The sequence below is a fragment of the Ciconia boyciana genome, chromosome 5, assembly GCF_034638445.1.
Source record: "Ciconia boyciana chromosome 5, ASM3463844v1, whole genome shotgun sequence".
NCBI lineage: Eukaryota > Metazoa > Chordata > Aves > Ciconiiformes > Ciconiidae > Ciconia > Ciconia boyciana.
Genome location: NC_132938.1, coordinates 69,240,004 through 69,267,828, shown reverse-complemented (window position 1 = coordinate 69,267,828; position 27,825 = coordinate 69,240,004). Strand labels below are relative to the sequence as shown.

Sequence of the window (27,825 nt, the reverse complement as noted above, 5' to 3'; positions counted from 1 at the left end):
AAGTCCCAGTTTCATGTCTTGCAGGATGCACATGGCTTTCAGTTTAGCTGCAGACAATGCTCCACACACCCATTCCCACCGCACACAATTCCTTGCTGTGCACTTGCTCTTATTAGAAATACTACCGTTTCTCCATACCCTGACATCAAGAAAGGACGGCATTTGAGCACGTGCCTGAGTGTGATTGAATAGGGGTCCCAGAATACAGGCCGCCTGAGTTTTGTCCCATTAGGTGAGTCAGTTTTCCATTTTTGGGGTAGTAAATTTCATATGCAATGAGGCAGGAGATTTCAGAGGGAAACTGGAATAATTAAAATAATCTTGTTTGGTCCATTGCCGACTCTTTCATCTTAGAAAACATTGCTCTGGAGACATGCACAGATCCTGTAAATGAATCTAGTCTGGATAGCTCTCATCTAACGTTTTGAACATGTATCCTTTAGTGAGCATCTAAAGTGCAAGGACATTTCTGTGGGAGAGTTTGAATGGTTTTGGTTTCCCTTTATTGGCTTGAGATTAAGGCTGGACTAAGTGCATCCTCAGGTTAGCGTGGCATTTCCTCATGTAGATTGCATTACAGAATCACCCCACAAGAAAAGATTTCTACAAACAAGACTTGTGTAACTTATGAAGAAAAATAATTTTGCATTGAGAAGCTGAAATAGAGATTTAAATATTGCACAAGCTGGATGGAATTAAGGCTCCTCTTGTTTTTTAGTTTCTAAATCTAAAAGCCGTAACATTTTTTCTCCTCCCCTGCTTAATCTAGAGTGTTTGTAGTGAACCACCTTGTTTGTATACCAAGAAATTGCAACGGAGAGAAACAAATTGCTACAAATGACAAAGGTAAATCTTTTTATTCCGAAAATTATTCCTCAGCCAACTTCTCAGTAACTTCATTTTCTAGATGATTTTTGATGAAACAGTGACAGTGATTCACAGGGAAAACAATTGCTTAGGAAGTTTTCTTAACGACAACACTGCTGGGAGGGCAGTGAATGTGGCCGGGAACCTGAAGGCTAGCTGGGAGCGGCTGCAGTCCTTAGTCTCAGTCGCAGTACTTATAGAGAGCCCTTAGATGGTGCTGTATAGCAGCCCGCAGCCCTGCGGTACCCTGCGCAGCGTCCCGGGCCCGCAGCTCCTCCACGGGGTCAAACTGCAGTAGGGATGCCTTTGCCCGGCTGAGGGTATGCTTTACTAAACTGGTAAAAGGCTTCCTTAGCAACTGCCTAATTTCTTGACCCACTCATCTTGGGCTACTGATGATATTTAAACTTTTTTCATGAAGTTGTTGGGTAAAAGAAAATTAATTCCGAAATGTTGCATGAGTAAGTTGTAGAAGCAAAAGTGACCATCAGGGCCTGTGTGTTCACATCAGGGTGTTCCACACAAGTCGAAGCTTTCTGCCCAGGAGAGGAAACACCGCCCTTTGTTTCCTAAGCGTTATACCCAACCACTTGCTAAGTAATGCACGTTCCTGTCCTTTGTTTTCTGTATATCCATGGATCCGTAGCCCAGGTCTAAACTTTTGCCACAGTTCAATCTGGAGAATATGGATAAGCTGTCTCTGGGCACTGTTAATTAAGACCAGGAAATGCAATCTGTCAGTAGATGTATTAAATATTAAATTCAAACATGCATTTCAATAACTGCTATCATTTAATTCTTATAAAACTTGAATCATGTAATGCTTAAACATCTGCCTCAAATATATTGCTATCTATCTGTCTGTCAAACAAAGTGTTTTTAAGTAATAGCTAAAGAGTTTTTGAGGGCATTTGAGGATCATCGTGGTGGAAGAACAACGTTCACCTTGGGAACTTCCTCACCTAAATATGGGCGTGATGTTGTGGCTTTCAGGTTAAATCTTCCACGCTGTGAAACTCGCTTTATTTCTGAAGAACTGGGGATGCAGATTTAGGAATTTGAGTTGTGCTGTCAATTACAAAGGAATTGGAATGGAATTTCCTCCAGTGGGATGGGTCTCAAGCCATGAAGTAAGTTTTATTTGGAAGCTGTTGGTGAAATTATGAAAGGGAGTTATTAGACAACTCTCAAATACTGTATTGGTATCTAGCCTTTTTCTTTTGTTGGGAGGCAGGAGAGAAGAGAGGTGTTGAAAATAAATTGATGTCTGCCCCTTGGAAAAGAGTTAAGTGATTGTTTTTTTCTAAGTTGGGAGTATAGCCTTCCTATAGTTTTATTGTGTGCTTATGCACATTCCTGTAATTTGTAAATGGATCAGATTGTTTCCCACCTTTTACCACAATTTGAGGGGGTTAAGCCTGGGAATATTCCGCCAAAGCAAATTAAATAATTCATGTTTTCAGAATGACTTCATTTAGTCATGACTTTTATTTATTTAGAGAGAGAGAGAGAGAAAGAGCTGGTGTTGTTACAGTCTCTGCTCTATTTTTTTAATCTCTGTAACTTCCTATAACCCAACTATTTTTTTTTGACCTTTGAAATGTACCAGACTGCATAAACTGAGTATCCACTGTGCGTTCTGCTTGTCCCAGTAATTTTGATCCTATGGTCTCTGCATGCTGTTATTTTAGGTGTATCCTTTGCCATTATGTGTTGTTAACATTACCCCGAATTCTGCTGGCATGTAGGTGGGAACAAGTACTGAGCTTTTCTTTCTTGTGTGTTGAGAAACTCTGGCTGAAATCACTGACAAGTTAAATGTTGCTAGGTGGTGACTTGTAGCCTAAAGCTAGTGGCTATAAGTTTTCACCTGTGAAAAGGGAATCTTGTAGGTCTGCTCAATACGTTCTTCCAGCTGCAGCTGACTTTCTGCCATGTTAAAATCCTTAAGCAGCTGCAGCAATGTGTCACACTGATCTGGCATTTTGCATCCTCAAAGCTCTGCTCAAATATTTGAACCGAATAAAGCACTCCACCAAGCTGAGAGGTAGGCGAGTGTCACTACAACTTTACAAAAAAAAGAAACAGCCCCTGAGAGGTTAAAGCAACTTTCCCTCATCACACAGCAAGTCAATGGTGGAGCTGGAATTACAGCTCTGGAGGTTCCTGGCTCACACTACGCTACAATGCTGTGAAGAAAGGTCATTTCCCAAAATAGTACAGAAGGTTCCCATTTGTTATTGATAATAGGGCAACAAAGGGCTCTAGATGTATTAATAGGTGGCTGGATAATGTCCTTAATAATATGTAATTAGCAACCTTGCAAAATTGGCTACATTGCATTTTTCTGGGGCACTTCCACAGTTAGTTTTGTCTACTATACTCTTGATAAGTATTTTTGGTTTGGCTCTTCTAACACAACTTTATTTAAAGTAAATAGGGACATTTACAAAGTAGGCATAAATAGCCTCCCCATTAACAGTCACATTAAACTGCATATGCAACTCACCTTTCAGATCAGTACAGCTCATCTACGGCAATCAGTACATGTTTTTGGGCGTGCGGGCAGCAGCTGGGGCGCTTTCCTCTGCCACTTTGAAGCCGTTGAGCAGAGCTCTGTCTTCCTAGGGAGAATATAGAGGTGATAGAAGATTTTGGCAGCAACGCTTTCCCTGTGTTGTGTGATGAGACGGAGCCAGCCCTGGCATACCTGGGCAGAGTTGGAGCTGAGGTGCAAGCATGGGAGCCCACGAAGGTGCCAGATTTGGTGATGGTCTTTAGGCTTTCCAGGGAAGAAAGCAAGCCCCATATCCCCACTCAGTGGGACAGAGGAGAGGATGCTGAATACTTGTGAAGGGGTTTTCATTGACATTTGGTCTCAGCCATTCCTCAAATGTCCCCGGGGCAGGGTTATCTAGTAGGTATTGCTGGATCTTGCAGATTTTTTTTTTTTAATCTGCCTTTTATAAGATGCTGTTGATCCCCTTTGAACTTATTGGCTTCAGCAGTGTACTTACTGAAGCTTTCTGTTTCTTGTTTTTCCTCTAAATGAATTATTTAAACTGCTAGGTTACTTAGCAAATTCAAAATAGTCACTGAGTAGTAAGTATGAAGCTTGAGTTTATTTTTTTACTGAGCACCTAGATCTATGCATCTGCAATTGAAAGAAGAACAAAATGGTATTTTCTCTTAGCCAAGTCTGAAAAATTGCAGTGAATAATGGTGGGAAGAACAACATTCACAAACCAAATAGTTATCAAATCAATTTACTCAGCCCTGTTTTGGTTTGAGTTTGGGTGAAGTGTTTCCAAACAGGCAAACACCAGAGGAGAAAAAAGTGGAAAACAAAATGTGTAAGGAAGGTTAAGAAACCAGAGCATGTATGGCATACACAGAAATGGCAAGGGTGCTGTTCTCTCATCTTTATATCTGCAGATATATGTATTTGAATTAACAAAGCAATAGGAGCTTTATGTGCTGTATTTGCTTTTTAATGCTTGTTGGTTGAAGTAATTGGATCTATTGTTGTGGGCATTGGGAATGCCAGCTTGGCTCTTACGGTCACTGACTTGTGAACATGACCTTCTGGAGGTCAAAACACTGGAGAGCTTGCTCTGTTTAATTCTCAGAGGTACCAGTCATAATAGTTATTGCTTTGAAAAAACAATGTAGATGTTCCCTGCCTCTGTCTAGTTTGTTGTTTGTACTGAATTGCGGTGTCATTTTTTGGTGTTTTTTTTTTTTTTTACTAATTCATCTCTAACTATTTTTAAGTGGATTTAGATTTTTTTGAGGTGGTGGTTTTTTGTTGTTTTGTTTTGTTTTGTTTTTAAACTGCAATTGAGTTTTCACAACTGAAGTTGGTTAAATAACTGATCAGAGATTGAACTGTAAATGTTAGTTAGTATTTTTGAGTGATGTTTTGGTACTTGATCAGACATCCTGCTTTCATTCTTCCTGGTGATCAAGTCATCCAGACATAGTCAAACAGATCCATGCAGGAAAAACAGTGTACATTCAGCGAGAGAGGAAAAAAAAATAACCTCTTGTGATTGATGCCAAATGATTCATGGTAAATGCTGATGGCTACATAATTTCAGCGTTGAGTACATCTGCCTTCCCTACTAGGGAACTCCAGAGAGACCTGAGTAAAACATCCTATAACGAAGAGACAAATGATCTCTTTAGAGTCTCTCAGTTCATGCTCCTGGTCTTGCTGTTTGGGCAGTGCGAAGCTTGTGTCCTTGTGGCAGAAAGGGAGGTTTCAAGGTCTCTGTGGTTTGTGTTTTCTGGCATCAGATGGCTTAGTGGTTCCTCTTGGTATGAATCCTTTCGAAGAGCTAGGGGAGCTGCTGTTAGTCCTCAACTTTCATCCTACAAACCTGTCAAAACATGTAGTGTTTTAACACCAAGCATGACATGAAACAACCCATAGATTTGGTGATCCATCACCAGATCTGCTGGACTTACAGCAAAGCAGTCATGGCATTGGTGATTAGATTGCCTCCTGTAAGGTTCCTGGATGGTTCAGATGGGGATAGTTGTACTTCCTCAGAACTTCTTTATCTCTCCTTAAAAAACCACCAAGATATAGCTACCATGTTGCCCCTATCAAAGATTCAATTTGAGCTGATTTGAATGTTAATTTTTTTTTAATCCTGGTGAATAGCCTCCTTGCACCACACTGCTCCTTAAAAATGCTCACATTACCAGCTGAAGTCTGCATCTGCTATAGGGCTGTTTGGGATCTGTGGGTAGGCTTACTCTGTCTAGGTAGCAGTGATGTTTTCCTGGAATTAGGAGAGTTTAGACCTCCTTAAAGCTGGACTCCTGTTTACCACAGATTTGAGTATTTTTATGTCTTGCTAGAGAGCCTTATTTTTTCTCTGCTGCTCTATGGCTTGGTCAGGGAGAGCAGCATGCTGTACAGCTGCCTGCACTTGTGTGGAATTGATGCAGTGCACTGTGTGTTGTACTCAGATTTACAGCCAAGGTAAAAGGAACAACCACTTGTTACCATCTTTTTTTTTTTCCCTCCTCGATATGTCAAACTGCTCTCTGTTCCTTCAGAAGTGTATTGGACTACTCAGAACCAGGGAAAATGTGCTAAGGAAAATGGTGAGCAGAGTCCTAAATCAATTGCCTCGGGTCTCATTTTCTTCTGGGTTCTGCACTTCTGACTTGTTTTTGACCAGGGCTTTTTCACTGCTTTGTGATGGGCAAGAACTACTGAGGTTATAAAGGGTTTTGCAGCTGGAGGAGAGAAGATGCAGGGCTGGCAAGATCAAGACTCCCAGCTGTTGTGTAAATAACTTTAAGGGCATAACTTTTTTTGAGAGGCCTGTTTGTGGTTAAGTAGTTCAAGGCATTGCTATTGGTCAGGAAACCTGGGTTCTGTAGCCCCAACATGGATCTTTCAAATCCATTTGGATCCTTCCTCCCCTCCCCTCCATCCCTTATTTTTCCTTGATATCTTTTGTTTACGTGGTGTGGCCTTGCTAAAACTATCCATCCCTTAAGTTTTCCTTCTGCTCATATTTTAAGATTCTCATGAAGGTGTATTTCTGCAGTCTTTCTGGCAGTGAATTGCACTGTATATTACTCCTGTTTTCCTTACTTCTGTCTGTAGATGGAAAGGTGCTAGAGCCAGTGTGAAATTCATGCTACTTTTAATTACTAAGTGCAAAATCCCACTTTTGCAAAGGTCCTCTCTCTCATTTCCTTCCACACGGTATCTTTGCATCACTGTCTTCTGACTCATTTGGCAAAGGCTGACAGACCTCTCTTTAGCCTGAGAGGGCAGGTTGCAATCCTGGCAGTAAGAGGCACCTGACAGATGCCGCCCTCTTCACCAGTGTTAGATGTGATAAGGGAAAACGCATTTTTCAGTTGGAGTTAGAAAAGGATCTACACTAGTCTGTCGCCCAAAATCCTGACTGTTTCTCTTCAAAAGATGCTGAACTTCTATCATGCATCTGAGTGGCTGGCGTCACAGTATGAAGTCTTTATTTATAGATGTATATAAACAAAAATCAATCTTCCTCTACAAATTGTCAAATTATATTTCCCAAAAGCTGAAGAATCTGCAGTCCATTAACTCTAGAGTTATTGAGTGAGTCTGAGGCTCTAGAAAGAGCACCTTTTGTTCAGAATGACTTGTGTGTTTTAATTTGGCTGCCGACATGGCTTGTCTGCAGTTTCTTCCTGAAAAAAAGGAAGAAAATACTGCTGTTAAAGTGTTTAAAAAACTGCACTGTGGCATTTAGTGTGTTTGCATTATTTCATATTTTAGTAAAAGAAATCCTGTGTAGTTGAGGGGACATATGATATAGTGGCAGCACAGACAAAATAAGAGGTGCAGTCAGGGGATGAGGATGGATAATTACTTAAATAAGGTGTTCATCTTCCGACATTATTTGTGCAAGGAAGCGGGTAGATCATCGGAAGGGGGTGCCCTGAGCAGCTGGTATGGCTGTCTGCTCTTCACCTTTCCAGGACGTGGGTTTGAATTACGCTGTACTGTTTGATCATAAACAGGAAAAAAGAACTGTATTTTGACCCGAAAGTACCTCGAGGTTAACTTCCATGCCTTATAACTTAAGAAAAACTAGTTGTTTTGCTTCAGGGCCAGCCTGCGAACCATGGTGGATGCATTCCCCATTTCCTAGTTAGGCTGCATTAATCTATTGTCTGACACCTCTCATGTCCAAAATAACCTGCAGGCTCTGTCAGGCCACAGCCATATTGAGCTGCTGGTGAGAAGTGTTGGTTTTGGGTCCACCTACAGCTCTTTGATTAGAGCCTCAAACTCCTGCTTCTCCATTCCTGAGGAGTTTTATTGTGAATCTCAGGTGTTACCACCTGAGTCTTGGGTCCTCCCTTTAATGACCTGAAGACTGGATGGGGCCTGGCACATGCTTGATTGTCCATTAGAAAGAGAAACTGTGCTTATTATCAAGAACACCACGAGATACATCAGTATGGGCAAATGGATGGTGTGTGGACAGGCTGCTGTCCTCTCTTGGGCTGTCTCTGCCCAGTGTCCCAGATTGCCTGCTGGAGTTGAAAAGGGTGAGACTTTCTTCCCTGCAGTTTCAGAGCACTTAGCAGCTGTCTCTGGCCTGTGCCCTTGGGTGGGAGGTTTCTCTGTGTTCTCCCACCTTCCCAGGAGATCTTTCAAAGACCTTTGAATACGTGGGAGGAGATCCTTCCTTGAAAGTAGCTTTCTTCATTGGCTGTCTTATTTATTGCCAGGAAGGAAAGGGGAAACAAGGCTACCATCAGAATTCAGGCTGAATGCTTCCTTGGGATGGTGTAAGATTCCAGATTTCACTTGACCGACAATATTAATTGCATTATTGAGTGTTGCAGGTGCTTTTTCCTTTTTCCGTTAACAGGAGAGAAGTCTTCAGAAAGTCCCCTTGCATTACTGGGCCTGTGATGAGAAGATTTGAGGGACTTAGCAGTCTTACTGTAGAAGCAAGGTAATTGATTGGTGTTTGTTACGACACTGCAACTTGTACCAACAGGTGGGCCACCCTCTGCAAGAACAGAACAAGAAGAGACAAGGTATGTGCACTTCTGTGAGTACTGTTGGAGTGGAGATTCTCTGGCTTTCAGTTGTTTGCACAGTAAATTCAATGTCAACATACATACAGACAGCAGATCTCAGAGGAGTTAGAGGTAAATAGCCTTTCTTTCTGAGGTTTCTAGAAAGAGCTGCAGAGCTAAGGGATTTCTTTGAGTTTTTGGCCTGTCATGAATTGGCAGATGACTTGGGAGGAGGTAGTCCCTGGTCGTTTGGCAGTGCCAAGAGCAAGCTTTGAACCATGCAAGCTTTTAGCACCTAGGGAACATTCATACTAGTGACTTCAGAGTCCTGGCTTCTCTTTGGCTGCCAGTGACAGTTTTTGGTGATCTACTTTATTTTTATTTGGTCATTAAAAGTAAAAGTTAGGGGTCTCAGTTCCTCTGTTAGTCTAGTCCAGGAAGCTAAAAAAGTCCCATGGGAAACAATTTTTCTGAACTATAAAAAAGCCCACTCCACCCATTTTATTTTGGCCCCCTAAATGTGGAGGATTCTTGAAGCCTCTACCACCAAATAAGAGCCTGGATCTTGACAATCTGTTGATGAGGTGACAAAAACCCAATGACAGCACTCACATGACTTGCATCAAAAAAAGGCAATGGCAAGGCCAAAGCCAGTTGAGGAACTGGCTATTACAGTGACAGAATCAAAAATCCTGATGAAAAACGTCCAGTTTCTAAAGAATGCTCAGGAAAACCTCTCTGTGTAAACGATTTTGGGAACCAGATCCAAAGGCAGTCGGTCAGAACATGGCCAGTAGCGCTCATCGTCAGGAACCACAAATTCTGCTCCACAGGAAATTCCTGCGTCTTTTAAAACTTGTCTGACAGCAAAACATTCCACTGGAAGAAACCTCTGAGCAATCCTAATTTCTGGATTTTTTTAAAATTCTTCTTTCTTCTGAAGTGTTAGTTGGTAGCATTTACCCTGAGAGCAGGATACTGGCTGGAATTGAGGAATGAATGGGCCAATCTAGCAGGGTCAGCCCTTTTACCGCATACAGAAGTGAACTGTGAGCAGAATGAGCTTTTCACATAAGTGGGGAGGACCAGAGGAGGGTACCAGTGATGATCACAAGTACGAAGTGGCCTCTGCTTGTGGCGAGAGCAAACAGAGTGGGACTGCAGCGGGCAGCCATAAAATAGGTTGGTGAAGGCTAATCAGGAACCATTTTTGCAGTGCAAGTAGCAAGGGGGCAATTTAGTGTATCACTGCAGCAAACAAAGTATGCTTTTACATAGTGGGTTTACATTTAACTTGTGGAACAACATGGTGCTGGAGATGTGAATAGGCTTAAAGAAAAGACCAGGTTCAGTGACAACAGGTCAATCCTGCCTCTGTATCGTAAGTATTTATGTCTCGGGTGGTCATGTTAGGAAGACCTCAGGTGTGATTTGCTATGGCCGCACCAAAGGGACCTTAGTTAATTAAATAGAGCTTAGAAGAAAACATGAGTGGATTCTTCTTTTCCTGTTAAATTCTTTGTTACACGAGTTGAGCTGGGCCAGGATACTGGGAATGCTGTGAAGGGGGGGTCTTTCCAGGTACACATGCCACCATGACTGCAACACGCCCATGAAGCAGCTGGAGCTCGGCACCCAGCGAGCGTTGGGCCACTAGGTGATGCGTGGGGCTGTTGAGTGTGCTGCGACCATCCACCTGGAGCCGAGTACTGCCAAACCTGTACACACTGATGGGCTTACTGTCGTAAAGCAGAGCTGCTGCAACCGAGTTAAAGAAGGTGCTCGCAAGAGCTTTAGACAGTAGGTACGCACATGCAGATGTGTATAATAACCTTTTACAGTGTATGTGGCATTGTTTTCCTGTTAAAATTGGATGTGAATTAAATTTTATTATGCAATTGTTAGCTTTAATAGACTAGCCAGAGGAAAGTAACAATGTGTTTATCACAAAATGCATTTATCCATAGAATGTGATATCCCAATTTTGGGAAGTGATTAAGTGCACCCTTAATTATATTTTCCTGGTTTGAGTGGCTGGAGGACTGTTCTTAGAGAAATCTGTCACTTTGAATAAGCATGAAACTTGACTGGTAAAAATGCAATCTTATCACAGTATCACCATATAACTGGATCTTATTTATTTTTAATTGAAATGTTAACTTAAAAGATGCAGTGCATATTTTTAAATCACATTAACATAAGATCTTTTCATTAAGTTCTAGGTATGCAGTCCCATTAAAAATAGGTAGCTAGGTATAAAAACATGAAGTCTTAATGCTTGCTTACTAAATATTCAGAGTGCAAATGGGCATCGCTCTGATAACACATGCTAATAGAGCTATTCTGGTACGTTTTAGTGTCACTAGCATGAGTGACAGCCACCAATGTATGCTTATTATTTCAGAATCACACTGATGGAGGGAGCACTCCTGCAACTATTTATCTTTACTTATATTCCCATGCCATTTACATTTTTTTTTTCTCAATTGCAGGAAAAAAAGATACTGTGATTTTATTGCTAAAACATCTACTGCTTCTAACTGTAATGGAATGCAGTTGTACGCTGTGTACTGGGAAGTCTAGATATCAGGAAAGTGTTAATCCCTGCAATACAAGAAATACAAGACATGTATAGTTTATCATAATTTATTTTGCTGGTTCTAGCAAGAAATTTGGCATTAATCTACCCAGTTTTTAGAGAAGTTTGGTCCTACAGTTTTAGAGAAGTTGGTCCTACAAGGAAGCCAAATGACTTTTTGCTTTCTTGTCAAGCAGCACTTGTTCTCAGTACCCAGATAAACCCTGTGTGTATGATGCTACACAGCATGAGATGTGCGACAGCGTGGACGTGCCCAAGGCTGGCCCTGGTGCTGCTGGCAGGGCAGTGCTCTGCTCCACTCCAGCCCTTAGGTCTGGCTTTCTGGCAATTAGTCAGCGTTGGACATTGCACTGGTGATGCTGGTTGTGGGTGTTCAGGCAGAGAGGAGCAGCAAGCCTTCTCTGAGTAGGGGCTAGACCAGGCTCATGTGGTTATTTGTGGCAAAATGCTTAAGGAGGCAGTGAGAGCAAGCCAGGCAAAACACGCTCGTATTCATTCATGCAGTTATGCATAAATAGGTTCTAAAGTCCTACTCAGCTATGCGTGAGCATGTTAGTTGCAGCTTTGACCCTCCCAACTGGCTTCCTGTTAAATCTGTTAAAAAGCAAATTCTTCAGTCTAGTGTGTGAATGAACATTCCAGTCTTAAATAACAGGGAAAGAATCAAGAAAGTATTTGATATTTTTTTTGACCAGCGAGAAAGCGAGGCCTATTTTTGGTTTTGGTCGCATTAGGCTGTGCTGCAAACATTGGCATGAAGGTCTAGGGGCTCGGCGATAGAGAACATTTTTCTGTTCTTTATTTAAACAGGCACCTTCCCAGAAGAGCAACAATCCAAAGTTTGCAGTTCCAGTGAAATGCTGTCTGAAAAGTGCTGCGGAAAAAAAGGTATGTGATAGAAAGTAGAGGTTTGAAAAGTAAAAAGTAGAGCAGAGCTATATGCAAACAACAGAGGATACTACAGGAACTCAAAGTCTTTTTTCATTAACTATAGCCTAAATTGGAAAGGCTGTTGGTTTTGTGGGTTTTTTTCAAAGTTGTGCCATATGTTGCATTTTAATCACGGTGGAGGGGGGAGGGAAATGGAACAATTAAAAACAAAACAAAACAACAACAAACCAAAACAAAGCAGAACCACCTCCTAGCATGGAACGCACCCCCTCCCCCCCCATCTTAAAGTAGGGAAATAGGCTGCAGAGGCATCTCAAGGCTGCAAAGAAGTGCCAGAGTACTCTTCCGCTGTGCTGTTGTTCGGGGTTTTTTTGGGGGGGTGGTTTTTTTCTTTTTTGTTTTGGTTTGGTTTTTTTAACTTAATGAAACATTTCCAGTTGGTGTCTCCCCCCACCCCTGCTACTGCTCAGCTCCAGCTCTAAATTATCTTTTATTTTTTCTTTTCCTTTTTTTTAAATGTGGGTGCTTACGAGAGTCATACATGTAAATATAGCCACTGCTGGGTTGGTCAAAGACAGCTGTTGTGCACATGTGGAAGCGCAACAGCTGCATTTCTGATGTAGTGCCTGGTATCTAGCAACTGGATGGCTTCCTCCTATACATAGCATTATGTTCCCAAGAGCTATGCAACAAGCCCACAAGCCAAGTAAAATTCTGGTCTTTGGTTCAGATGTAACCTGTTAACTCGGCCTAGATTTGCCAAGACACATGTGATGTCTGAGCCGTCCTGGCTGGCTCGATGCCGGCAGTGCCATACTCCAGCTGGTGCGCGCTTCTGGGGAAACAGGCAGCAGGCTGCTCCCTGCAACCTCCCACCAGGATTTTTAGGCCAAGATTTTTAAGCCAAGATTTTTAAAAGCAGCTAGCGGATTTGTTTGGTCAAGATCAGTTGCCTTGAAGACAGCTCAGGATCAGTTACCTTTCAGGGGACATTAAACTCTGCACTAAACCCACCCCCATGCCTTTCCCAGGGCTCCTGCTGGGCACTCAGGCCTCAGCTGCCCGGCGTCCGAGGTTAGCTGTCATTGCTGGAATTTTTAGATGCTTCACTGGTAGTTTCTAAAACTTTGATGCAAAAGACGAGGCCTCTTCCCTTGCAGACTGAGTGCCTCTGTGATGAGGAGATGACATACCACTTACTGCAGCTCCACAGACACTGTAGTGGTTGGCAGACCTCTGGGTAGGAGTGATTGTGCTAGTGTTTTATTAGCTCTCAGAAAATATATAGCAGGGAAGAGGCTGTGCAGGCTCCTGCATGGTCTGCCTGAGCTCTGACCCCTCGGGCAAGAGGCTAGATTGCTTTTACAGCCAGTACTTAACCTTGCTGCTGAGACTTGTCAACAAGGAGGCCAATTAGCAGCAGATATGATGGTGGATGATATAATGCAGATGTCTGTTTGTTAGGAGCACAACTGATATATTTTTAACACAACATGTATTTTAAAACATAGCTCTGCATAAATGATGCCATCCCCTGCAAAAGAATCATTCTCTACAGTCAAGTGTTACAGAAACTTTTAGTGTTGGTTTTTTTTTCCAAAGTCTCTCTCTTAAGCCTTGTTATGCTGGGCTCATGATGACTATGGCAGGTGTAGGACTATAACAAATAATTCTGCTTGAAAAAATGTCCACTTTTAATTATTATTCTTTATTAACAGATATGGCATATTAAAAATATACGTAGATGCAGAATGAAAACAGGGCAGTTCTTGCTGTCCCGAGAGGGTCCATACACAAACTGAGATGTTTTCTGTCACCACACGTGTATTGGTGTATATATCAGAAAAGACAGATAGGGAAAGTTAATTGATTAGAATTGTGCAGTTCTACAAGCATGTTATAGCCACCTGCTGCAAAGGACAGTGGCTCTTTATCTCATATCCGCATGTGACACTAATACTCCTATTTGGGTGCACACAGGGTTCTTCTGTCAGGTTTTTGGGAAAGCTAGAGAGGCTGACTGCAAGAGGACAGTTGATGTTTTGGTTGAGATTGGGCCTGAGCATGTAAAGAAAAGTTTACAGTAGGACTCAAGGGCTGGAGCTACTACAAGACTTGCACTTAGCTGCTGGCTGACTACTTGCGGGCAGGATAATTCAGTCCTCTGCTCAGCCCCCTCCTAGAGACACTGAGACACGTCAAATAGTGCAGAGTATGCCCCTTCCAGAGGCAGCCCTGTTCCCTCTCCTCTGCCAGCCAAGGTGCTCTTTGACTCACTCCCTGCACCTTCTCTGCTTGTTTTAACCGAACATTTGAACCTACATCTTAAACCATTGCCTCAATTAAATTAACGTTTATAATACTTTACAACAGAACTGTAGCAATTTACACAAGCAGAGGTCCCTTTTAAAACCGTCAAGATTATAATCAGGGCTTGGTAGATCAATCACTGAAATACCTTTCAAAATTACAGAATTTGCATGATTGTCTTTTAATTGCTAGGATAACTATTTATGTCTAGCGCAAAAAAAACCCACATAGAGTATCACTGTGCATTTTCTATTACAGATATAGTGCAAGAGGAGAGAAAGACCACCTCTTCTTGAACACAGGTTACCATCCTAATGACAAAGCTAGAGGTGCTGTCCCTTCACCTAACTAGTCACAGGCAAAAGGAGGAGCAGTGGATTCAACACACAAGCTGTTAACAGCACCACATACTCTAACAAGGTACTGATAGAGGCCCTGAAAATTAGTATCCACACCCCAGTAGAAATAACCGTAAGAATTTTTCAGTTGATTAGACCTTAACACTGCCCTAACTGAGGGCAAAGGGCAATCCACATGTATGTAATGTTAACATTAATTTATTTTAGGATAATTTTTATCTAATGAATACCCAGATTTTTTTTTCCTTGGTTAGTGTTTAAATACTCTCACTTCCTTTTAGGATGTGAAGTATCTTTTCTTGTTCAGTGGAGCCAATAGTATCAATGCTTCTTGGAAGTCTTCTTGGAAGTTTGCTCTTAGTGTTTCTTTCTTTAGCTTCCTCTCTGCATTTTAATTATTTCATTAATCTTTGGTGAAAAAAAATAGCGTTTTCTAAAATGCTGACAAAATGAGTACATGATATTTTTACAACAAAAAAATAGATTTCCACTACAATCTTTTAATGCACAATGCTCCTTTATTCACTGCGTAGCTCCTCTTTAAGGAAAGAGTTCTCCTGATTTCATTGGGGTGACTCCCAAGCAAGGCCAGGTTCACCAAGCCACTGCTTAAGGATCTGATTTTTGAACTGCAGGGCTGAGGAGGGTAGGGCTGGAGAGCTCCATCATCCTCCCGACTGCGCAGGCTCCTCAGAAGAGGCATTACCCCCTTGCAGAATTGACCTGGCAGGTTGGTATAAGTGCAGAGCCCACAGAGAGAAGTCCTATAGCCATCCTAGGAGTATTTGCTGTGTTTCTTCATCAGCAGTAATAACCAGAGCTTTTCTTTTCAATTTCAGCCACTGATAACATCTTACCTTTTTTTTTCGTATCTTCTTGTCTTGTAGGAGAACCCTTTCCCCCTCCTTCCACATCAAGCCTAAATCAATTTAAGGTGAAAAAAAGAGAGGAAGGAAAACCAAAATGAAACAAGAATATAGCCAACCTTTTTAATTAGAGTATACTGTACTTCCAAACTGGCTACACTAGAAATTGGCAATGCAACATAAGATGCAAAGGAATATACCAGTTACTGTCAAAATGACCCTGTACAGCCTTATAATGCAAAAAGCTTTATACAATACAAATTTTTATTAATGTACACAAACCTTGACAGAATGATATTGGAACATAATACAACAAGTAAAAAAAAAAACAGACAGAAGAAAGAAAAAAGTGCTGAGAACTTTAACTGAATTACCAAATGGAAAAACACGCTAGCTTTCGTTAAAGAATGCATAGTGAAAACCAGTATGAAATTACCTTTATGGCGGGGGGGAATTTATCAGAACTGTTGGTCATTAGTCGGTAGGGGGAACCTCTGGGGAACATTCTTTTCTTTAGCCTTGAACTGCAAACCAATTATTTTAATATGCATGAGCTCTGATAAATACTGTATTTTTTTCTTAAAAAAATAAAAACCTCCTAACACACTTTTCCTTACAGAGAAAACTTCTATAACTTGCCAGAAAGAATTAATTTATCCTTTCCAAAGTGCTAAACAAATTTCCCAGGTACATTAAACATTACTATGTCAGATACTGGTACAGTGGAACATTGTCAAATACGTGGCATTTGCATGCTTACAGCTCATTCTTGGAAGTTCCAGCCCTATTTAAACTGCCGTTTGGTTTACATAAAGTGTCCCACTAATATTCCTACTTCTTCCTCCTAGACAGCTGTACTTTACCTGTCGGTTGAAAAATAAGCTTTTTTGATTTGGAAGTGTTTGCTCTTCTATGGTGGGGTCAGAGATAGACACACTGAGTGTATTTTAAAGAACTGGTATAGTTTCTGGATGCAGATTGCATATTTCATGCTGTCGAGATACTCAGTTTTTTATGCTTTGAGTATTTACTAATACAGCATTTTCTATTTTGTCTGTACTCCGGGGCGGGGGGGAGTTACTAGGAGTTCTGATGGAGTAAAGCATGGCAAACAGGGCCCTGAGTTACGTAGGTTGTTTACAAAGGTTTATACACACTTTGGAACAGATGGCTTCTCTTTACTGCGTAGACAGACAGAACTGCCACATGCTCGTTACAACTAAAACTGTCTGCTGGAATGTAAACAAAGTGGTGGGACTTCTCTGTCCTTTAATTAATAATTCCAAATGATAACCTGCTACTATTTTGGATATTTCCCCCTTGTAAATAGCTTCCAGTATGTTAACAGGAGTGCACAGATTAGGAAGTCCTCCCCAAACAGGAAGAGTTTGGTCATGACAGTGGAGAATGTTTGGCCATCTCAGTGCAAAACAAACGTAGGAATCTTGCAAATAGGTTAAACGATGCAAGTTTTGCATCAAAAAAGTATTTCTACACAAGCTTCATTTAAGAACTAATAAAGATTGAGTTATGTGTGTAGTTGTGCATATGGCTAAGAGCCCTTGTGGAGCAGAAATGCCTTCCTGAACTGGGGCATTGCTTTAGTGCTGTCATGAACAAGGGGTTGGCTCCAACTGGCCTGTCAGATCTCGCCCATCCCACAACAACCTGCAGAAGTTCCCTCAGGAGAGCATGAGGCTGGGTGGATAGCACATTAGATGTGACTCAGGGCACCTCCTACAGTGGCTTGGCCAAGGGACAGAGAGGGGACTCTGACAAAAGCTAGCTCAGACATTTCTAATACCTGGTGAAAGACAGCGAGATCCGAATCCAAGAGACACCATGGAAAACAATAATCCAGTAAGAAAGCATTCCTTTCCATAAATAAGTCACATGATAATTTTGAAGAGTTTCATATTTTGTACTTCCAATTTTAATGCAGAGTATTTTTAATGTGATCTTTCTTCCTGGATATTAAGTTGTCTCAGAAACACAAATCAATTAACAGTCAGTTAGCTTCTCTTAAATTAAGATCACTCTTAGCATTTTGAGATTAACAAACATTACACAACCAATCCGCATTTGCTTCTTCCTGCAATAAAGTGCTACATATAACATGTCATTTTAATGACCACAAGTAGGAGCGTTAAATAAGTATAACGTTAGCTTCCTAGCAGTGTACACTCTATCCGCCATTAACAAAAGGAATAAAGTATTACTAATAACATGGAGGGTATCGATAGGACTGTAGAATTTGCAAGTACAATTGAAATACTGAGGGTATAAAAGAGAACTGTATGGTTCAAACAGCATCTTTTTATAGCTGTATATTTCAAAGAAGTTACTGGTACCTTTTCAGATAAACAGTCATCTTATCTTCAGCCCACAGATTTTTTTTTCTTTTTTTTTTTTTTTGCAAGTGAGAAACAAACTAGTGCAAGACTAAAGCACTGTGCAAAACTGCCTTTTTTTTTAGTCTGAGTATTTATACCCAGAATTTATCCATACCCTTTTTTTAATCCCCTTGTTGGATTTTTTCCACCATAGAATTCTAGTTATACATGTTGTTCCTGCAAACTAAAAGGTAACCACTGCATAATACAGTATATATATATATAATATTTATATGCCCTTTTAAAACAAAAGATGTATGCTATGGCCCAGACGCAGGTGTTTTGTTACACCTGTGTAACAGTTAAGAATTGGGCCTGCTGTGTGGGTGTGTAGACTGCACGCACTGCGTATGTGTACATACACATGCTTTTTATTGTCATACTCTCATCCTGCAGTGCTGAAAGCAACTTTTTCCTCATCAGTTCTACCCCAAATCCTCAAACCTTGACAACTGAGTACAAGGCATCAAACAATTAAAGGAAGCTGCAAACAGCACTGAAATAATACACCCTGAACTGTTATTCCTTCCACAACTCTACAGTTCAGGGGAAGACAGAGGGAAGGGAGGGAGCAAGTGTGTGAAAAGGGGAAAAGAATAATAATTAAATAAGCCAATACAAGGGATGTGCAAAAGCAATGTCATGGCACGCTACAGGCAGACTCTCTTTCACGCACCCGCACGCACGCAAAGCCCCAAAATAAAATGCATCAATATGTAATCTTACAAGTGCTGATTGCCATTAAGGACACTCTTTTTCAGCTTAACAAGACAAAATAGTTTCTTAGATAAGAGTACTGGGAACATGCCTCTGAAGGTAGAAGTATGCAGTAGGTCACCTCTTGAAGATTTAATAAAGCAGCTTTCATGTCAATGCAATAAGTATACACACAGAGCCATTTTCTAAACCTTACTAATGATATAGTACAAGTGTTCGTTACCTCTTCGGTCTACATTTTGCAGCAATGTATACCTGCTGGGTTTGTTGGGGTATTTTTGGTACAGAATGTAACTGCCCTCAGACAGTTTCTGCCCTTTCTGTTAGTCCAAGGTAGGCAAGGAAGGAGTGTTTAGGTGAAGAGGCACCTCCCGGTGCAGTCTGAGGTCTGGGTGGATGGAATGTGAGATCATAGTGGTTTTTGGGGAAAAACATTGTTAAAGGAATAAGGTGGGCAAACTCTGAGTTCCAGTATTTATCAAAGCACAGGGAAGTGCCGTTGATGGCCAAGGCTTTCACTGCCAAGCTGGGCTCTGCCCCACTGCCGTGTGCAGCTGACATAGCCACTGTTTGCAAAGCCTGGGAGGCAGACATAACTGAGAGGGGTGACAGGAGGTTCCTGGAGCTGTTCACTGGTAGGAGCGGGCTGGCTTCCTTGGAGGTTGAATACTGGCCCTTCTTCTCCTCTTCGGAGCAGTCCCCGTTCTGGTGCTTCTTCACGTGGCGGCTGAAGACAAAAGGGTGGGTAGTCTTGAACAGGCACTCGTCGCAGCTGAAAGTCTGGCGTGGAGCATGCTTCAGTTTCTTGTGCAAGTTGAGATTGTCTTTGCGTTTGCAGCTGTAGCTGCACTGGTCACAGTGAAAAGGGCGCTCACCGGTGTGGACACGCACGTGTTCAATCAGCTTGTTGGCGGTCTTGGACAGGTAGCCACACTGGTCGCATTTGTAATGGTTGCCAAGGCGGTGTTCTCGGATGTGCATCTCCAGCTCCAGCTGATTTGCTTTCACTGTCTGGCAGATCCGACACTTGTACTCCATCTTGTAGTGAGTCTTCAGGTGGCACTCCATTGCTGCGGGGCGGTTAGTGGAGTAGATGCAGAATGGGCACCTGGCAACACAGCAAGGAAAGGCGGGGACAGAGAAAAGAGAAGTCACTCAGCTTGAAGACCTGCATTCCTGGTTTAACCCTGTCACTCAACCCCTCTCTGACCTACTGAAGAGGAGAAAAAGGCACTTAGTTTTCCCTGTAAAGCCTCTTTCAAATACTTGGTTCACCTTGACACATCTCTCCTTAGAGGACATTTGCCCATTTAATGGTAGTAGAGCTCACACATTCCTATGAAACACTGATTCACTCTGAAGGAGCATCCCTTTAATCTTCTGGCTTACCTTGACGGGGAAGATTCTGCAAAGCAGGCCGGGTAGTGCAGAGTGGGTGACTGATTCACAGGTACTTTGTATAACGACATTCCTAGTGTTTGCACGAAGTCACTTTGGCCATTTTGTCCATTAAGAAGTGGTTTAAAGTGAGTGTTTACAGATGAGTATGAAAGCAGCTGTTTAAGTAAAGATGGAATAAACTTGTAATACCACATGTACAGCAAAAGCTTAGGAAATTCCTTTTATGTGACCTTGAACAATAAGTTTGCTGGGTATCCTGCTAGGAGCAGCTGAAAGCCAGTCTGTTAGGATGATTTGTAGGGATTCCCATTTCTGGGAGATGAGCTAGCCATGCTCAAAGGGGGTGTGTGTTTGGCAGTGTTTGCCTACAGCCGCCTCTGCCACGGCAGGAATTGTTCCTGTGTGGGAACAGGATGTGGGCTCCGCTTACTCACAGCAGCAAGCGTCCGGACCGGGGTGGACGTGGCAAAGGGCCTCACCCCTGGTTCCTGAACCAGGAAGGGCTGAGAAGGCTGGAGGAGGGAATCTTGAAAGCTTGGAAGGAAGCCTGAGCTGAACAAGCGTGGACACCAACAAACCCAAAACACACCCGCTTTTGCTTTATGTAGCTGAGAGGAAGTTGGTGAGGACAGCTACCTGCCAGGGATCTCTGCTGTATTAAGCAAAGCATGCTCCCTTCCAGATCTAACTGGTGAGCTAAAAGAGCAAGTCTAGATAAAAAGATACAACTGAGGCACCTGGCTACTGTCTTACAGACGTCTCCACCTGCCGCTGATCTGTGTTCACTGTTTAGCAGGTCTGCCAGTTGTATTCTAGCATCTCGGATCATTTCTAAGCAGAGATCCTCTCTCCATGTGTGTTTTCCCTTGCTACAACTGGTTGCACATACAGGTTTAATATTAATCTACCCGCTAATTGAGAGACTTTTGAGCACAGTGAGTAATACAGGACGACAAATGGATACTAAAACATCCGGACACTTTTTCTGATGCACATCAAGTACTCTGATCCAGAGAGGGAGCCTGGCATTGAGGCTGCTAATGCGATTAGCTCTATTGCAACAGAGGACTCAGCTGTCTATGCACACATACCTCTCCTGGGCTGGGTGCTCTCTGGATCAGAATCTCAGATTTTGACCTGGAGCTGGAGGAATCATGTTTTTTTTCTCTTCCCCCACAGCAAACAGGAGACAGAAAAATACAATTTACTTAGATCTCTTCAGGCTCTTCTGGATGCCTTAAAAAAAAAAAAATCAGAGCTTTTTCTTAGGCGCAGCTTTCAAGGTACCTAATTATTACTTGAGTTGGGCAGGAATAACATGTAGACTGAGAAGCCCATTCTGTCAGGAAGGTCTGAGTCATAGGTCATGGTTTTTCCTTGGTAAATAGAACAGATTCTGTGCAGCTTAAACCCAAAGTGCATTAGACAACTGGTCTGTACGTCCAAGACAGACATCCCGTCGTTCTGGCACACTACTTGTTTCTCAATCTGGTCTTCTTCCCAGATTCAGTCATCACATCTCAAGTGACCACAGATCCCAGTTCATGGAACTACTGAGCCGGAGACCAGACGCTGCCTGGCAAACAGAACCAGTTTTCAAAAACTGCAGTGCAAACTGATAGAGCTACTTGTGGTAACATTAAACGTGGTGTGCTCGTCACATGACAGTTACAGTGCACTGAAAACATGAGTTTGCTTAGTGAGAGCAACAGAAGCAGGGAGTCCTGTGCTGAACCCTAGCTGGGCTCCAAGTGGTTCCAGCCTCTTTTCCTGCAGCAGCTGGAACAAACAGAGACCAGGGACGTGCATCTTGCATAACGTCACATTGCCCGCCCACAGAGAAGCAGCATATGGCCCCAGCAGTCACTCCTTCCCTCAGGGGTCCAACTTTGACATAAGGGCACGCTCATTCTCTAGAAATGCTGCTCTGCACCAACAGACCTTAAAGGACACCACCTTAGCCAAAGCCAAAGGGCTTGTATCTTTAAAGAGTGTATTACTTGTTACATGTTAATTTATACAATAGTGATCATTCTGGGGCATGCAAACCAAAGCAGAAAGCATCAGAGTTACTAATTCTTGGAGAGGACTGACTTTGCATTAGAGTCTACAAAGGTTATAACCCTTAAGGTTATAACTTCATACCTAGTTGCAGAGACTGTACGGGGTTTAGTGTCTTTGAGCCAGGCGCAGAATGGAGCCTGTGCTGTGTGCTCTCCTTTGCTCTGATACCTTGAAAAAAACCCCTCTCAGTTTGACACCACCACCTCTGTGTAGTGCTGCCTTATTCTCTGCAGGACCCATCACGTACCGTCTCCTATTTGACTTGAAAAGGGAAAGGACCATAGTTTATTACAGCACTAAGACCAGTGGATACTACATCTGCTGCTAGGTTACTGATCTGCTATAATGATGCAAGCCTACACTAAAGGACTGGGCCTGGGTCATCCAAGTAAAAGGAAGCCCCAAATCTGGATTATCAGACATATAACTAACCCTTTCTACCTGACTTCCTTTTGTCTTATCCCCACAGTATTAGAGGTGCTTAACACAGTAAAAGTTTGTGTACTTGCTTTCCTTACTTGAGCCCACCGGTGGGGACAGTGTGGCATTTCTTGTGCTCCAGTAATTGTTCAGGTGTCTTCATGAACTTGTGGCACACATCACACTCGAACATCCGTGTGATCAGGTGGATTTGCAGATGGCGCTCAAACATATTTTTTGTTTTGCAGACAAAGTTACAGAAAACACATTCAAAGCCTGAAAAACAAAACAGGAAAATGTATTCCTTACCTTGTGGCCAGATTGACTGCATAGAAGGTAACAGTTTGTATTTCTTTAACAGTGTTTTACCTTTCTCTGACTTCTCTTCAGTGTTCACTGACGTCTGACTACCAGGCACTACAGAAATGACCAGCAGGTTGTTTGAACCCTTGTTTTTTGAGGTTATATCTGCATCTTCTTTGCTGTTGGCAGAGTCGCTCAGTGCTGACAGCGAAGATGAAGATGGACTGTTAGATTCACTGGGTGTCTTCCTCTCTTCAGCTGAAAAACAGGAACAGAGCAATAACTAGTACAGCAGATCAGATGGAATCTCAATGATCCTGTTTTAAATTTCAGGGAAAATATTTACATTTAAAGTTAATTCAAAAATGCTTATAAAGAAGTCTGAAATTAATTGATCTGTTAAGAAATCATAGTTGTACCTCCTTCCTTTTTATTAGCATTTACAACAGTACATCTCTCAGTTTATCCTAGAATTGAGTCTGTCTGTAATGGTAGTGGGAAGGAAGCATGCAACTCTACCTCATTACCAAGCTGAAAAAAATCCCAAGAAAACACTTTGATTAGCTCAGAGTTCAAAAACAATGAAGAACTTGTCACTTAGAAAGGAAACGGAGCTTCTGTAGGTTTGGGCTGTGGAAACCAAAAGTGCCTACTGGTCCAAGCTAAACTTCCCCCACCTTTCTGTTTATGTGGGTCCAATGGGTAAATTTGGGAGGAAGGGCAAAGGAGAATAATCTCACTCATTCTCCTGAGGAGCATCCTCAGTAACGATTGTAAGAGATAACAGCGTGGTCTAAAGATTAATCTGTTTTTATTATGACCTCTTACTGAAGATAATTAATTAAAAAATTCCGTTATTTAACTGGATCTAAAGCTGAAGCCCATCACAGTTTCCTTACGTGTGCAATAAATGTATGAAGTTCAAATCCCAAACCCTATCACACACTAGAAATGAACAAGAGTGAGAGTTCTCATATGAGAACTGCCGTGAGCCAACAAGGCAAGGATGGGCAAATTATTACCTCCCATCTATGTCTTAGTTTAATCAGAGCTGTGTTAAAAGGAGAGAATATGAAGTTTTAGTGAAGTCTATGTGATAAAGTCCCCTGATCAAGGCCTCTGCAAACATCAGTACCTACATGCCTAGCTTTAAACTGATGAGTGGCACCTTTACGTCCAAGATAAAAATGTAGGAATGCACTAATGAAATCTGATGACCCGAGCTGTCAATAGGGAGGATGACTGGGATATCATACAGAAAGATTCACTGACCTTGGGGACCACAGTAATAGAAATGGAACGACATTTAATAGTACAGAGTACAAGGTTATGACCTGAAGGGCCAGTAACAAGAATTTTTGCTACAAATGACGAGTGCTTAAGTTGGAAACAGTCAAGGAAAACAAAATAAGAATTTGAGCAGAACATGGGATGAATATGAGCAATCAGTGTGGGGGAGCCTTCAAGGAAGGTAAATATGATCACAGAATGTTATTGTGTGAGCTATCCCCAGTAGCTGCTGCTGTTTTACACTGCCACCACTACTTACTTCATTTCACCATGTACAGCTGTGATTGCATATGTCGAGAGCAGGGGTTCTAACAAGAACATATGTGGCGAGGGATTGGTACAGTGAGAAAAACGTGTTTCATATAAGAAAAGGCTCAGTGTACATTTAGAGGGGAGAGGGTTGTTCTCTGTGAATATACTAAGGGAATAAATACTGTGGTAGGAGAGAAGAAAGGTGGAGGGAGCAAGAGGTGGACTACTGTTTCAGATAAAGGACAGTTCTGGCACAAGAACAACGTATGTGTATTCTGATTATCAGTAAGACACACACTGGAAATTTTACAAAGGTCCTTAATCTTTAATGCAGGAAAATCTGCAGCTGCCTGTCTGTAGAAGTAGTTGGTTTAAAACTATTATACTTGTTTGAAGACATATGCCAACGCCCTTACAAACAGGCCTTTTATGACTCGGTAACATCACAGGATAAGGGACTGGAGTCAAGTGACCCAGAAAATCCATTCTATTTTTTACTCTCTGTATTTGCCATATGTGTAAGCATTTGGCTGAATCGCCAGCTGAATGGCTCAGTTTGACGGGGTGAAGGAAGAACAAGGGGTTTTTTGTCTTTCTTTAAAAGAAAAGCAGCAGCTCCAATCTTTTAGCCATGATAGGAAGATACAGTAGAGTACAGCTCAGTTTTAAGCTCCGATGCAAGCTTTTCATGTGGCTATGGGTGGCGTTTCTCATTTGCCTTGACTTCCTAGATATGGAGTTAGATGCAAACACCTCAGAGAGCGGGGAGTAGTGCTGAGAGCTACGCTGGCATGAAACCCCTTGAGAGCTTTCCAGTATTTGTATTTCTGTAGTTACATTTAACTTAGGTATCTGTGAGCACAAACAACTGCATTCTTCTCTCCCTTCTCCTTCTCCACCCCTCCGTTTTCCCAATTTTATTCCTGGTAGGACAGGAAAAGCAATTTAGCAATGGAAAAATTGGTCTGGATGCAATTCAGGTTCAGTATTGTCAACACAATTGTTAGTAGTTTGCGGCAGCAAAATGCTTCTGCCTGGTGTTATAAGAGAAAGTAATTAAAAGGGTTCTAATTTTCTTCTCCTTAAATTATTCCAGACTTCATTAGTTGGACTAAGCATATGGAGTTTGTTTGAAAACTGCTATTGCTCTTATCTTTGGCTATTAAGTGAACAGGACCAGGAAGAGAACACATCACTCGTTCTGTTATTTTATATAAAGTTACATTTATGGTATTGCTGAATCACAGTGTCAACTAAACATCAGTGTGAAATTCCAAACTGACAGACTGTGGAGGCAAACACACTGAAGAGCAAAGCTCAACATACTGTGTATTTCAAACTTACAGCCAGGTATGCGCAATTAGCACTCAAAGTCACCTTATCATCACTCAAGTCAAACCAGGATTTTGATGAAATAGTAAACCAGTCAGAAAAACAAACGAAGTATGCTGACTTCAACAGGGGAGGGGATTTGGGGGATAAGGGGAATAGGAAGAAGGAGGGCTAAGTAGTCCTTCATTTATTTCACTGAGCTTGAAAATTGATCTGTACTACCAGATTATTTGCCTGGCTGGAGTCCAATTCACTTCAACTTTGAGAGATCAGGCCTTAATTAGCAAGCGTTTCAGTGAAAGTAGAGTGCTAATGGGAAGTGTGAAGGTTGCACCTAAAAAGCAAGAAAGAGAGAGATCACTGCAGCTGGGAGAGAGGGATCATCACCTGTGTGCTTGCTGTTGACATGAGCCTTCATATCTGCCTCTTCCATAGTGACAAAATCACATGCTGTGCAGCAAATGGAGAACATCCACTGCTCTTTATCCACATGGAGGGACATGTGACTGACAAACTGGACATTCATCTCTGTCTCAAACCCACACACATGACAGCTGCAGGCAGAAGGGAATTCAAGAGTAAGAAACATTAAAAAACAAACCACAAACAGAAGCATATTGCCTTTCCCTGAATTTGCAAGAAAAAACTCACTGCACAGATTTCTTCTCTTCCTCACTGTTGAATGTTCACTGCAAAATTCTTTTGTCTACTGAACTGCCTTTGAACTGATGGCCATGCCAACGTGATTAAGGGCAGGCACAATGCAACAATCCTGTACATGCTATAATGACGCTAAATAATCATAAAGTTAATTAAAAACTACAGATTCCAGATGCTGCGCATCACCTAGCTGATTCCTTTGGGCAATAAGAGGCATTGCAGCTTTGCCAAGATGTTTAGTATGGCTGATACACTGACAAACGGAAAGCTTGCTGCACACTCCAGGAGTTATTTTCAAGCCCTGGAATGGTTCCCATGCCAAACTGGGATCTTGTGCAAAACTGCCTGGCAGTTTCAGTGTAAGCAAGTAAAAATGGGTTCAAACATTTCTTATGCTGGACTGGGAAACAACAGTCATCAGCTATGCAAATAATTAGCAGGGATACAGATTTCACAGCCAGTGCATGAAGAGTGATATTGAGAGGCAACGAAAAGGACCCTTTAATTTAACTTTCTTTGCAGAGTCCTCCTCTTGCTTTGATTAGGTCATTAACATTTAAAACAAACCAAAAACATTTTAAAAGGCATATAGTCTAAGGCACTATTTTGCTTTCCCTGGGCGACGGACTAGATAATCTAATCCAGCAGGTCTCATTTATTTCTTACTTCTATGATTTTGTAATTAAATCTGCTCTTGGCACTTTGACTAAAAGTAAGAGTGATTTGGTAATCTGCTTGGCCACTAGAGTGCATATCACAGCTTGCAGAGCGCACAACAGTGCATACAACAAGGAGAATGTCCAAATATCCATTTAATCTGGGCAATTCCTTTTAATTTTTCAGGCAAGTTCTCCTAAAGGTTTTCTTTCTTTCATCATGTTGGTCACTGAATGTATATACCTCTAGCAAATGGAGGAAACGCGTGTATTGATGTAACAATTCTTATTACGCTTTACTATTTGATTTCATAGATTTGGCGGAAAACAATGGAGCTATCAAGAGGCAACTGGAAGCACAGTGCTTTAGATTTGCCGTGAGTCTGTGTACACGATGAGATGTTTCCAAACACAAAACTTAAAGGAACACTGCATAAAAGTTAAGGAGGCTTCTAAGGGCCCATCTGCCTCACAAAGCTGTTGAAAAAAAACAACCCCACACCAAACCCCAGAGTCTTTCCCAATGGCTAGCCAAGTCAAAGAGCATGGGGCAGCCAGCTGGGCTTTGCTGCTTAGACTAAGTCAGATATGGGCAAGAGAAATACTTTCATCGCAGTTCCACCCTGCAACACCAGAAGGGTGGCCCTGTAACACATCCTTAGCAGGCAGATAAGACATTCAGATTCCAGCATCTGGTGCATAGCCCTTGTCTGGGTTCTCACCTGTAGTAGTAAGGGTGCTTCTTTCCATCGCTGCCTTCAGAAGTGACAGCGCTGACAATGTCCTCAGTGTCTGTACTCACCAGCTTCACAGAATGGACGGTCAGGTGCTGGTTCAGATTAGCACGGCACTTAGCAGCATAGGGGCACAAGTGGCATTTGTATTTTCTCTCTT

At 42.0% G+C, this 27,825-nt stretch overlaps 1 protein-coding gene and 1 long non-coding RNA gene across 3 annotated transcripts in view; one reads left to right on the top strand and one right to left on the bottom strand.

The window, feature by feature from the left end:
• The first annotated feature begins 788 nt into the window (after positions 1-788).
• Positions 789-27,801, top strand: LOC140652255 (uncharacterized). Its single transcript, XR_012042704.1, has 6 exons — positions 789-846; positions 8,265-8,351; positions 11,828-11,905; positions 14,477-14,638; positions 22,687-22,774; positions 27,247-27,801. It is a non-coding gene; the product is annotated as an uncharacterized lncRNA (long non-coding RNA).
• ZNF827 (zinc finger protein 827) overlaps positions 15,569-27,825 on the bottom strand; it is a 110,428-nt gene continuing 98,171 nt past the window's right edge. Inside the window, exons 10-15 of one of the 2 annotated variants that reach the window (XR_012042703.1) lie at positions 27,654-27,825; positions 26,003-26,169; positions 22,808-22,999; positions 22,537-22,714; positions 19,943-20,109; positions 19,523-19,661 (exon numbers count right to left, since the gene is read on the bottom strand). Coding sequence is in view for 1 of the 2 variants with exons in the window: in XM_072862766.1 (XP_072718867.1) it covers positions 18,854-19,661; positions 22,537-22,714; positions 22,808-22,999; positions 26,003-26,169; positions 27,654-27,825 (1,517 nt within the window). In the remaining variant the exon portion in view is untranslated. Of the gene's footprint in view, positions 19,662-19,942; positions 20,110-22,536; positions 22,715-22,807; positions 23,000-26,002; positions 26,170-27,653 lie in introns of both variants that reach the window. The other variant, XM_072862766.1, reaches the window with a different exon arrangement.